This window comes from Anguilla rostrata, chromosome 13 (assembly GCF_018555375.3).
Source record: "Anguilla rostrata isolate EN2019 chromosome 13, ASM1855537v3, whole genome shotgun sequence".
Taxonomy (NCBI): Eukaryota; Metazoa; Chordata; class Actinopteri; order Anguilliformes; family Anguillidae; genus Anguilla; species Anguilla rostrata.
This window is the reverse complement of record NC_057945.1, coordinates 15,056,309-15,069,479: the sequence shown is the minus strand read 5'-3', so window position 1 is coordinate 15,069,479 and position 13,171 is coordinate 15,056,309. Positions and strand designations below refer to the sequence as shown.

Below are 13,171 nucleotides of genomic sequence, written 5' to 3'. Positions count from 1 at the left end.
ACCAAATTCGCAGACGTGATTTAGAACTTCCTCCCACTGTTTAGATTGTGCCTCATCTGAAAGAATGGCAGACAGATTCCATGTCATTTTCCTCTCTCGTTCTCCCTCTCGCTCCAGCTCTCCCTCTCCCTGACACACACACACACACACACACACACACACATGCTATCTCTCTCACTCGCTCTCTCTCTTGCTCTCTCTCTCGCTCTCTCTCTCTGTCTTTTGTGAAGCAAAAACAAAGACCAGGCTTCCAAAATATTTCCATAGCTAATTGCTGACAAAGCACTGGCAAAAAACCCAGGGGCATGCATGTTTGTGGCAATAGCAGAACTCAAACACAATGAGGCTGGCTCTGTTATTGTTGAATGTTTTTTTTCTTTCTTCAATTATTGAGCCTGCTGTTTTGAATACCTTCCTGACAAGTTTATAGCATTAATGCTAGGCTGTGTATATGCCTTGTCTTTTGACCATGTTTGTCCATTTCAGTTCCTCTTATCATGCAGTTATTGAAAGGAGAGATTCAGAGGGGCTGTGGGTTTATTTTTCACTCACTAGCCATTTGAAGAGTAGGTTTTTTGAAATGTTGTTTTTAAAAATTCTAGGTCAGTGTTCTAGAACTCCATCTCTTTCAATCACCAGTCGCGATTGTTACATCAGCATTAGAATGTTCTGTTAAGAACATTCTAATCATATATTTGTGATCTTGCACCTTAAATGGCTAGACTGACTGGTCACAGATGTGGCCGTTTATCAATATTTGAACTCGTACCTTATGTCTAGTCATAATCAACACGCTTCTGTCATAGTGGAGGTATGCCTTAATGAATTTTGCTATTTCACTGGCCACGTTACCTTGGATAAACCTGCAATTAAGCGCATGATTCCTGCATTGGTCGTAAGTACTAGAAGTTTTTGTCTTTTTTGCTGAGCGTGCGTCCGACAGTGGCTAAAGTGAAAAGCGCCCGGCGTAGCACACAGTGATTTTGAAAGCTGGTCAGAGCTGAAGCTCATTATTGTCAGAACACAAGGAGAGTCACATGTAACGGCGATATCAGGGGGAGGGGGGGCAGACCCCAGATGTTATTTGACCCGTCCCCGCCATCTGTGTGAGGGCACAACACACAGGCACATTGAGTGCAGTGCAAGACCCGAGAGCGCTTAAGAACACAGTGATACCACGCAGTGACACACGCACAATTGTCCCCTCCTGCCCCAGCAGTGATTAGTGTAGTTATTTACTGGTGACAGTAGGTTCCTAAGAATCTCTGCATAATGCCCGTTTGTATAGAAAAGGCCTGCATTTTCACATTCGCGTTGTTGTTTTAACAACTCCTGAAACTGATATAGAACATCTTCGGTCCTTTGTCGTTTTAAAATACGTCTAGAAAACAGTGCGCTGTGTAGAATGGGTTCGTGTCCACAAATGGCTGCTTTTTAGCCGTTTTAACCTTGGATTCAAAAAAACAATGATGTGCGAATCAAGAATGGGGAAGGTAAACAGTCACAGAGGATGACTATCTCCGTTTCATTTTATCGGCTCGCAATTACGCCGCCCGCGAAGCAGGAAGTGATGCGTCCAGAAAGAGCTGTATATATCCCAGAGTAGCCAACAGCACACAAACGCATTAAGTTCTGAGATTCCTCCCTTGAAGAAAATAGGTGACCTCTGTATAAAAGCATCCGACTAGATTGTTGGAAATTGCATGACTGCACCGTGTTTGAAGGATCCTATAGAGTAGTCATATATAGGTCACTTAATGGCAGGCAATAGGTCCAATTATACTTTCCTCCTGAAATGTGGAAACAGCCCCTGCAATAGTACACAGCGTGTATCATGTTGTATGAATGATTATTTGTAACACAATTATGTCCTGTTCAAGACAGCCTGATGTAGGAATTGCTAGGCTACCATTGCAGATTTACAAGCAGATGGGCCTCAGTGTAATTAGATAAGAATGGACATATTCAAGTATTGCCAACACAGGCACACACACACAGACACACACTCTCTCTCTCTCTCTCTCTCTCTCTCTCTCTGTGCTCAGTTAGCGAATGGCGCAACATGAAGTATGGAAAGAATCCAGTCGTTGTGTACTGTGTTCACTACACAACAATAGTACCGGACATGCACAGGAAGCCAGCCAGTCTCAGAGAAGTAAATGAGATATTATTAACCATTATGCAACATCTCTGAGCGCTGTTTACCGAAACCGGCGATCGTTTAGTTTTTTTTAATTGATTCGCACTCTGTTTACATCATTCTCCCTTTTCGAGACGAACTTTAAGATTAATTAAAAAAACCACATTACCCAGAGGTCTGTTCATTAATTCTGTCCCCTTTCCCCATATGTTCTGTCCTTTCTCGACATTCCGAACAGAGTTTTGTTCCACTTCAGCGTGCAGCAATAATGACCTGTTAGCGCAGGCAGTTGTGCTGCGGCAAACATCCTCTTTAAGTCAAATCAAAGTGTCATTATACTGAGGAGAGAGACCGTAGGTCTTATTTATCATTTGATAAATCCCCATCTTAGCCTCCGTGATGTGCAATGGTAGGCTTCTGCGGTTCTGCAGTGTGCCATTTCAAATTAGTCACTCAGGGCAGCTCTCCCTCTCTCTCTCTCTCTCTCTCGCTCTCTCTCTCTCTTCCTCTCTCCTGCTCCCTCGCTCTCTCTCTCTCTCTCTCTCCCTCTCTCTTTGCAAAATGCATTAGTACGCCACTCAGAACTCATACTGCCCAGGGTTAAACACAAATTATATCATTTCTGTCATCCAATCAAATCAGGGTGACCCCCCTGACCCTCGAAATGAGTCAAAAGCGTAATGAAATATGACGTCTCGCAGAAGGCCTGATTTTAATCTGAGCTGACATCTGATCAAATGAAGGTGACCCTGTGACCTTGCGGAAGAGTGCAATGTGCGGTGTAGGTTATACAGAGGTTGGGTGAGCGAGTGAGAGAGTATGTGTGAGACGGCACAAATGGAAGTTTCTGGAGGAAGCAATCTGCAGATTCTCTTTGGGCTTGTTACAGTTTCCAGAAAGGCTGCTGTTTTTTTCCCCCTAATTACTTTTATTAATATAATGTTCAAAACAGTGCTTCCCTTGTCCTCGGTCAACCGAGTCTTAAGGCCCCCCTGTGCTTGCTGGGTTCTGTGGTAATAACGGACTAAGGTTAATGATCTGTTTATGAAGTACTGCTATGGATCTCTGTACTGGTGCGTGGTAAGGAAAAAAAAACGTGCTAATAAAAAGATAATGCTAAATGTTTTTTTTCTGGCATAAACAGGCATTAGGTCTGCACTGTGTTTCAGGGCTGAGCGGTTTAGCCACCGCGCAGCCTGCTGAGTCATTGCTTTAAATGAATGTTAGGCATTTTGGGCTGTGCAAACCGTAGGTACAAGCTCTGGAAGTTTCCTCTCCCGTGTTGCTTATTACCAGGGCTGCAGACTTCGCTTTGCTTTGTGCTGACGGTACGCGGCGAGGTACGCTGGTTTCATATTTCCCAAACGTGAAAATAGTAGCGGAGTATTAAATAAATAATGGAGTTACCTTGTTTGGTCAGATGAAGCTGATGAACGAGGTATAGAGTGTCAGCAAAACGATATCGCTGTCAGTGCTGTTCCAGAGAGGGCCTTTCTTCTGACACGATGGTGCCCTAAAAAGAACGGTTTCAGAGGCACCCTGTAATGTTAATTAAACTGAGCTTTGTGGCCAGGGCTACAATTCCTGAAAGAAAATATGCACACGGCCCACATGATGAAATGTATGTTGCCATTGGTCATAAATAGAAGTACATGTTGCCGTTCAGCTTGCATGAAAGTATCTGTTGCTGTTTGTCTTAAATATAAGCACATATTGCTGAAATGGAACCCGGAATAATGTGTAAAGCAAAACCCAGAAAAGTGCCTGTCTGAATTTTGCAGACATTTGTTTACTACCTTCATAATGGCAATGTCCAACCACACACAAGAGCTGTTTTGTTTTACGTTGGCCTTTTTTTAAAATTTTGATAATGTTCCGTAACTCTGTTCCTGGTTTGTGCTTTTGCCGTTATAACACATTTAAGGGCAGTTTCCTAAATCCTACTTTAGCTATAAGAAAATAAAAAGTGACACCTTTGGTGAAAGTGTTTAAGTTGTTTGAGTAGTTCTGTGAATGTGCCTGGATGGCTCCACGCCCAGTCACAAGGCATGAGACGGCTCCGCCTCCAGAGAGGGTGTCGTCCAACACCCTGCTTGCCACCTGACGTGGGGAAGTAAAGATTGTGTCCGAGGAGCCAGTAGTAGCCCCCAGGCACAACCTCAACCCCCCCAAACCCCGCCCCTCCATGCCATCCCCCCACACCCTTCAAAGTCAACATGGGGTGGGCAGTGTAGGGTCCGCGGGATAATTTATGAAGGGTAATGTCCTCGGTGGGAAACGGCAGGCAAATGAAAACGGATGAAGCGCCCCAAAGTCTTGTTAGATAAACTGGCTCTTGAGCGCACGTTGTGTGGAGATGGCAGATAAGCGGGTCGGACGCTGTTCTCAGGCCGAGGCGTGCCAGCATAAATCATAAAATCTGTCGGGGCACCTCAGATCCTCAGATAAGTGCGTATTAGCGGGGAACAAATTTGTCATCATCTGGGGAAGCCAAATTCTCTCCCCCAGCCCCACCTCAGCTCTCTCGCCGAATGGCGGGATTTTTAATCCCTGTGGGTTCCTTCCGGTTCTGAAAGGGTTTTGCTTCAAACAGAGCCGAGACACGGCCAGAACCCTCAGTGAGCTGTGAGCGGTGCTGAGGAACCGTCTCGGTGTTAGTTGCGCGGCTGTGCATTTCATTACTGGCAGGTACAGGAAGTGTGATGTCAAACTGCCAATTCTGAAAAAGGGAGCTGGAACATTTCATGCGGCCTTTTAAGGTGACTTACGTGGACCAATCGGTGCTTTCCTTCAGACCCCTCCGGTGGCAAGGGTTTGAGTCTCCGAAGTTTACGCGAGTTATCTAATTGCTTCTGTTCCAGTGAGGCATTGCATTTTTGCTGCGCTGAATCTGAGGTTATTGCTGATTGTAATATAATGGAAGTGCAGACATCTGGTCCGATACGTAGGGAGATTCAATCTATTTTAATGCAACCATGCATTATTTTCTCCAGCGAACCCTGCTGATGCACTATCGTGGTTCAATTACTGCGCATCACAATGCACTCCCTTCCCATTGCTTTAATGGGGAGACAGAGGAGGGGGTACAATGCGATCTAGATCATTTGTTTTCCAATTTACCGCTTATAAAGTTAAATCCCAAAGAAAACAGAAATGTACAAATAAAATGGATTATCGGATTGCCGTCGTGCAATTTGGGCTCCCTGAGGAATTCCTTAAAGGAAAAAAATATTCATGCTTTTTTTTGTTGTTGTTTAAATGTGAGCCTCCTGTTTTAGGTCAGATTGCATGTCAGATATCAGGAAGATGTCAAGTAAGATTTTGCGCTCCGGGATTCAATTACCATTTGTTCTTAAATTGATTCAAACAGATTCAGTCATTAACTTTTGTGTTAATAACTGACCAAATTTACTGAAATGTGTTTGCACTGAAATAACCTTACCAATATTATTTGTAAGGGAAAAGATGTTGATTCAGTTCAGTGGTATAGCAGTAATGAACATCTGAGCGGAGCGATTTAAATAATTTACAATAACATAGGGCCGTTTTTCTGCATATCATGCATATCCAAAGTTGGGAAAATGCTATTTCACATTATGGCTTCTACAAAAAGAAACAGTCAACCAAACATTTTATGCTAAGCACTTATGTCCATTACATAGCATGTTCATTTTGAGCAAAACATCAACGGGAACGAGTGCTTTGCTCATGTTCAGACATACAGAGATTTGTGTAGAGTCTCCTCCTTCAGGTCTGGAGAGCATCAGGGCTGGACCAAAGTGGGGTTTGTGTCTTAAGGCACCAAATGGGATCCACTGGAATGTGACATTTCAGAGAAAGGCCAGTGAGTGGGTGAATTTGAAACTTGTTTTCATTCAGGGGCTTGAGTAATGTGAAACGTGCCCATCTACGCTGAGAAACGCTATTTCGGAAGCGCTGGAAGTGACTTTTTTCCCCTAGTTCATGGGCGTGAGAGGAGTCTTTTATGTTTATGTTTTGAGGCTGCCTTCTGTTTTTTTTTTTTTTTCCCTCTTTTTCCTTATTCGGCTTGTTTGTTCAGGAGAGTTAATTACATGTTAATTCATTAGCATCTGTCAGTTGACATTTCTAGATGTTCCAGTGAGCTTTTGTCTTACAGAATGCATAATGTTGTAGTTATTTAATGGTAGACGCGAGATGTGCCGGTTTGAATTTTAAGCCCTTTTTCTGAGTCATTCACAAAAGGCCACCCATACTACTATCTGTTAATCTCTAAGGGTTTTCTCTCTGGAGGAAACACTACTAAATTAAAAGGACCTGCTCACTGGTTAACAGATGATCATCATCACAGGAACAGCTGGGATATTGCACACGCACACATGCTCACACACACACACATAGACACACACACACAAGCCCGCACGCACACACACACATGCACATGCACACACACACACACACTCATACACAAGCGCACAGACACAAACACACACACACACAAATATATATGCGCACACACACACGTGCACATGCACATGCGCATGCACACACACAATTCAACTAGCCTCTAAGATATTACACCAGGATTAAATATGTCATGAACGACAGTAGGGTTTTTTAACAGAAAACTGAAATGAAAGAGATTGTGCTTTCACACAAAACCATTAATATGAGTCATTAAAATGACTGATCTCAAAATGAGATACAGTATGAATCCAAGCAAGGCTGTTAAGATTTCAGACTGAAAAACATCTTTTTGCAAGTAAAGACTGAAAATTAATAAGCATCTTGTTTACATATTATATTAAACTGTATAAAAACAGAACAGTTGCATAGCAAAGTGATCCAGGAATAATCTGTACATATAGACATTGAAGAAGATTTTTTCAACTGTTTTTCAACTGCCAGCAACAGAGTTTAGGTGGGAAGCTTAGTGTAAAATACATGTTGATAGTTAGTATTAACTAAAGGTGCCTTTGAAGATGTGTATACTGCCCTAGCATACCTGAGGTTTATTAATAAACAGAGAGGTGTAAAGGTAGTGGTTTTTTCCCCCTGTTAGCCAGGTAAATTCGTAGCCAAATATTAATTTCTAAAAGCTGCTATTACTGTAAATATTCATTCAACTAGCATTCACAGGATTATTTTGCTTTTCACCAAAACATTATGAACGTGTTTAGTAGTTTTCAACATTCTTTGAATGCCATTTTTTGAGAGCTATTCTTGGTCGTTTAAGGTACACTAGAGCCATAACAAAGTAAGATACGTAACCTGCAGGGAGTGATCTGAAAGAGAGCAGACACAAAAGCTAATGTTAATCGGTAACGGTAGCGAGTGATCAAATTAACTATGCTACAACGTTTCTTTCCTGCAGAGAAGGACATCTTTGAAGATGACAATTCTCCGGGCCACCGGGCATGTGCAGTAACAGTGCATTGCAGAGCACTGATGTTATTCACTGATGCTATTCGCATGCTGTGGCCTTCCCAGTCTCTGTATTAGACACAGTATCTGAAACCATGAAAAATTAATTCTACAAAAAAAAAAAAATCTGTATAGTTGTACAAGCAGTAGAAATACTATATCAGTAAACATAGTATTATAAGTCATGATAGCATCAGCAGCAATTGTAATTGTAACAGTAATAACAGTTCACAAACGATGGACCTCAAACTTAAATGGAGACTATTTAAATATTAATTTTAAAAACTAAAAGCGCTGTTTATCCTTGCCACGCTCTCGCAAAAGCAAGCAAGAGAGGATTCATTGCAAAGCCAGTGCTTTTACAGGCCGGTCAGATGATTGATTAGAAACAGTCGGAATTGTTAGGTTTTTGTTTTAAAACAGGGGGTGAGGAAACATTCAGTTTTGATCCTTTGTATGCATGCAATCACACTCTGAATAGAAGCATATGAATTATTTATTTATTTTGAAAAGATGCAACTTGCCGGGTCCTTGAGATTTACATTTTATCATCAAGGGCATCCGGCCTGGCACGAATGCAATGTGCTGTAACTTCTGAGAAATTGTCAAGTTGCTCCCTGCGTATTGAAAATCAAGGACAGACTATTTCAATATAAATTCTATTAAATGAGCTATTTTTTTTTTTTTTTGTTGTTGCTGTTCTTTTTCATTGTCTATCGTAATCACATGTTGCAAAAGAATTATTGCAGAATGCATCCATTCAAGTTAATTAAATATAATATTACATGAAAATATTAGGCAGCTGTACTGAATTGGCATTGTGTAATAACAAAGAATCCTGTCATAAGGTTTTTTTTAGAATTTAAGGGCACAGTACAACCAAATAATTATTGTGCTGTCTACTGTTGTGTGTGCATCCATTCACTGTGAGAAGCATTTTCCATTGTATGAAGAGGTAACAAATCATGAGTACAATGTGATTGTGAAATGGCTATTATGTAGAGTATGAGGGCCGAGAACAGTGGAAAGAGTCCTGTGTTCTCCAAACATGTAAATGTCAAAATGACCCACAGACACAAGTCCTGACGAAGCACCAGCCCCAGCGCAGGACTGGAAAAAAACTGTACCTAATAACACAATTGAATTGTAAAACATTACGGAAAAGTGGAATTCCCAGAGGACGCCGACAACCAGTCATTTCACACAATGCTTTCAGTGTTTACAACAGACAATTTGGTTTCCTTCCAACAATTATGAGGGAAATTGAATCTCAGGAAATGTTCGTTTTCTCGTCCACTACCCAAAACAATAACAGTATCCTTGAAGGTTCACAAAAACATCTGTCTTCAAAGGACAATCGAGAAAATTAATCTGTTCGGTTTCGAACAATGTAGGGACAAAATAAATCATGGAGTCCATCAAGTTTCACATTAGGGACAGCGAGGGGGGGCAGAATTGCTGGTTAAAACGGTGTTCGTCTTGAAACTAAAATTTTATGTCCACTAGTCTTTAGAATGCATGTGTTGTGTTTAAAACTTCCAATGCTTAACTGTATTATCCGATGCTATCATCATTCCTTAATGTAATCCACTATATGAAAGGGATAGATTTCAAAAACTTAAAAATAAATGTTCTGAGAGATAAAATTTAAATGAGCAAAAGTTAGCGTTCACTACACACACAATATAGAAGTGCTTAAATGAACGGTGTGGGGAAAAATGTGCTGTATTTTGATCATGCAGAAATTGAGGTATTTTACAGTCCGTGAAGGAGGAAGAAAATGGCCGACCCTATGAGACATTTGTTTTCTTTTTTTCTTGCCGTTTATTTGCTAAAAGTATTTGTTTGCAAGATAAATGGCTGTTCTGCTGGAGAAGATGACAGCCTACACGAAGATGATTTTGAATTGATTTCTGAAATGTTGCAGAACTGACTGTTTGATATATACCGCGAGACATGAATCATGAAAATTCTATTAAAAACCTCTTGAATGGCTGACACCGGAATATTATTTGTGATGATTAATTCGACTCAGTCATTATGAACGGAGTGAAGTCAGATTGCCTCTGACAAAATTGCTTTTCATTCCCCATTGAATGCTCCTGGTGTGCATTTTTGGAGTGCAAGAACATATTTCTTTACCCACCTCTGCATGTGGGTAGTGGCAGATTATAAGAAAAAAACCTTTTATTGTTAAACATTTTAAAAATGCAAAAACATATATGCAATATTCTTGCATTTTCAGTGCCATGATGGGTTGGGGGTTCTGCATGGATAATTTTATTTTTGGGGAGCACGTTTCATTTGCCTTTTGTGTTCCTTTCCCATGATGCCCCTCTTTGGAGTGGGCGGAGCCACATTTTCATGTACGTGAATGAGTGACTTTGCCTAAGGTATAATAAATCATAAATCATTTATGCGGGGAGGTGGAGTGCAGATTTTTATCCTCGCCGCAAACAGGATTTGGGTTGGGGGCGAGTTAATTGCCTGCTTTCTTTATGGTAGCTCTCTCGTCACCGCCGAGACTCCCCCGGGAGGGTGCGGCACGTGCCGACCGGCAACTAGCCGAGGTCTCCCGGCGACGGAGTGTTCGAAAGGCGGGACCCCCAGAGCAGGCATGGGCGGGGAGCTGCCCGAGTCATTGGCAGGTCGCTACTATCATGCTATGGATGCCAAGAGACTCCAAACAGCAGTGGGAGTGCATTCATACTGAAGATATTACTAATTTAGCCTTAGCCGTAAGCGCTAGCGTGTATTTCCTCCGCTAGTACATATTTTTATGAATGTAATTGCACAGAGTATTTATTTTTCTTCATTCATTCATTCATTTATTTATTTATTTATTTGGTAGCGTAAGGTTCAGGCCTACTCACACCAGCCTAAGGAGGTTCTCTTGAATGTTAGCACTTAATAGTTAGCCACCCTTTGTAATCGCCGATCTTCCTCTTCGGTATTGTGGGGTGACCAGCGCTCGTTCTGTTCTTCTCAGAGCTACTCCGGTCAGGGCGGGGGTAACAGCGGCGGCGGCGGCGGCGGTGCAGGCGACGAGGACTACGAGATCCCCCCCATCACGCCCCCCAACCACCCGGACCCCTCCCTGCTGCACCTGATGGACCCCGAGACGGGCTACCTCTGCCACTCCCTGCCCCACAACGGCCTGATCAACCCCTACTCGTACCCGGAGCTGCCCGCCATCATGATGTCCAACATGCTGGTGCAGGACGGACACCTGCTGGCCGGCCAAATGCCCTCCGTAAGTAACCGAGGGGCTCTCCTCGCTTTCTCCCATAATGCACTGCTCGGGGTCATCAGACGGAGGTCAGGGACACGCTTGCTTTTTGGGTATTTTGTTTTTTGGTCAATTACACGTTTCTCGGGGGCAGTGGGGTGGGGGGGGGGGGCAGGGGTAATATCAGAACGGAAATGAGGCTCACCGGTCAGGTCAGATTTTTAAGAGATGTTCTTGAGAGCATCGGAAGCTCAGGAGGGCGGAGCCGGCCAGGCCCTGATTGGCAGGCCAGGAGACCTATCAGGCGAAGGAAGCTCAGTGTGCCGTAGCATCCTGTGATTCTGTGTGTCACGGATCCCATTTGGTTAAAGCTATCTTTCGTATATATACACACACACACACAAAGTATTGTGTTGTGTGAATCGTCAGATTGGTTCATTTTTGGTCAACTTTCACTGAGAAATCTGCACACACAGTTCAATGATTTTTGAGAGCAAGTGCATCAAAGCCAGAAAGAAAGTTTTTTTAATATAATATAGCTGTTTTTTTATATTTTATATTGTTTTTATTTCAATTGTATCCTCACAGTGCATGGCTGTGGTTTAGTTCCTTGGGGATACCAAAATGCTACCTGAGTATCCAATGCCTGACCTATATTGGTTTGTGCAACACAAACAGTAGGCCATGGTACTACATGCAGTACAGCTTCAGAAATAGCTTACATATATTCAGTTTAACAGTTGATGTTGCTTGATTCAATTTCTTCATACAAATACATTGTTTAAGCATTAATCTGGCTTGCTTTAGCAATAATCATGCTTAAAATCGATGTCAAGATTACTTTATTAAACAATATTTTTTACCTTCATATATAATATTTACATTGAATGCACACAATGCTTATAGTTAACTACAATGTTAGCACTTTGCAAATATACAGTATAGATGTGTTCCAGCAAGCTACAGATAATAATGTAGCATGACATAAACAGGAATATTCGGTTGTAGCTACGTGTTCAAAAAATCAGCGTATATTTATTTAGCCTTTTTGAAGACATTTTGTCTGCACCTTGTTTAGATATTTCTAGATCGCTTTTATGTGCTGCTTATTTCTCAGCCCGTCTGCACATGGAATCACTTATACACCGAAATGCAACGGCGTACTGACAGAAGAATGCAGAGATGCATTCAAATGAAAAAATCCCTGCTGTCTTTGTTGGGAGAAATCATCTTCAAAAAAAAAAAAATACAATAAACCAAAGCTCTAAATAATGAATTCAGCATCTGTGAAGCAAATATTTTGATACTGTGGAGACACAAAAAAAAATCAAACTATGGCAACAGAAAGTCGTTTTAATTGGCAGTCGGATTTGTTCCTGAAGATGGCGGCACACGACGCTCGTTATTGGAATTTGTTTGTTTTTGTAAAGCGAGCGAGACATGCGGCTAAAAATATATTCCACAAATGCTGTGTGCCTACTATAGCATATGCAGGTCAGGGCATATATTCAGATTTGAGAGCACATGTTTGTGAGAGGAGAAGAGATAGGGGGGGAGAGGGAGGGGGGAGGGGAGAGAGAGAAAGAGAGAGAGGTGGGGGGTTGTGGTGGAAAAAAAGAGAGTACATGAAATTTTCAAATGGAAAAAATCCATTAGACTTCATCTGTCCTCCAGCAGGCATTCTCCCCCTGACAGGCGGGGGAATGAGGTATTATGCCAGTCTAGGGTTGCAATAAGATCTGGTTTGATCGGGGAGATTTGTTTCATGAGCTGGCAACCGAACAGAGCTGGCTGGATCCTGAGTCAGAAAAAAAGGAAAAACCTTAATTAGACGAAAAACTCCCCGCATAGGTCAGGGGTTAACGGTCCGTTTTGCGGGGAAACTTTTACGTACGTGCGCTGGCGCTACCGCGGCGAGCTCCGTGAATGCAAACCGGGACATTTTTATTCAGGCGACGGTGCGACGGCCATGTGACCCACGAGTTCAAATCCAGGCCCTTTTGAAAATGCTGTCAGGACTAAAGCGGAGACATGGGACCTGTTTCTGTGCTGTGATTGGATTCTGTCTTTTGAAAAAGAAAGAGAGTAAGAGGACACAAAACGTCTTAATTCAAGCGTTCCATGAAGAAATAACAGCAAACATATTATTTAGGTGATATTTTAATGCCATTTCGAATATTCTGGCTGCAGTCATATTTCAAAGCAATCAATATGCAGTTTGAGTCCGTATTAAAAACACATAATACTGTGCTTACAATCTAATGTAAATGTCAAGCACTTCATTAATAATGAAAGAACTGCAGTTGTCTTTATCATTTTAAAAATTATTATTATTATTATTATTATTATTATATAGAATTTCCCCCTAAATCTGAAGAGTTAATTATTAAAGGTATGGC

General features: G+C 41.9%; 1 protein-coding gene across 5 annotated transcripts in view; it reads left to right on the top strand.

Moving 5' to 3' along the window:
• tox2 (TOX high mobility group box family member 2) overlaps positions 1 to 13,171 on the top strand; it is a 118,977-nt gene that overhangs the window by 67,223 nt on the left and 38,583 nt on the right. For all 5 annotated transcript variants that reach the window (XM_064304087.1, XM_064304085.1, XM_064304084.1 and 2 more), the window contains one exon: positions 10,533 to 10,796. In XM_064304087.1, coding sequence (XP_064160157.1) covers positions 10,533 to 10,796 — 264 coding nt within the window. The remainder of the gene's footprint in view (positions 1 to 10,532; positions 10,797 to 13,171) is intronic.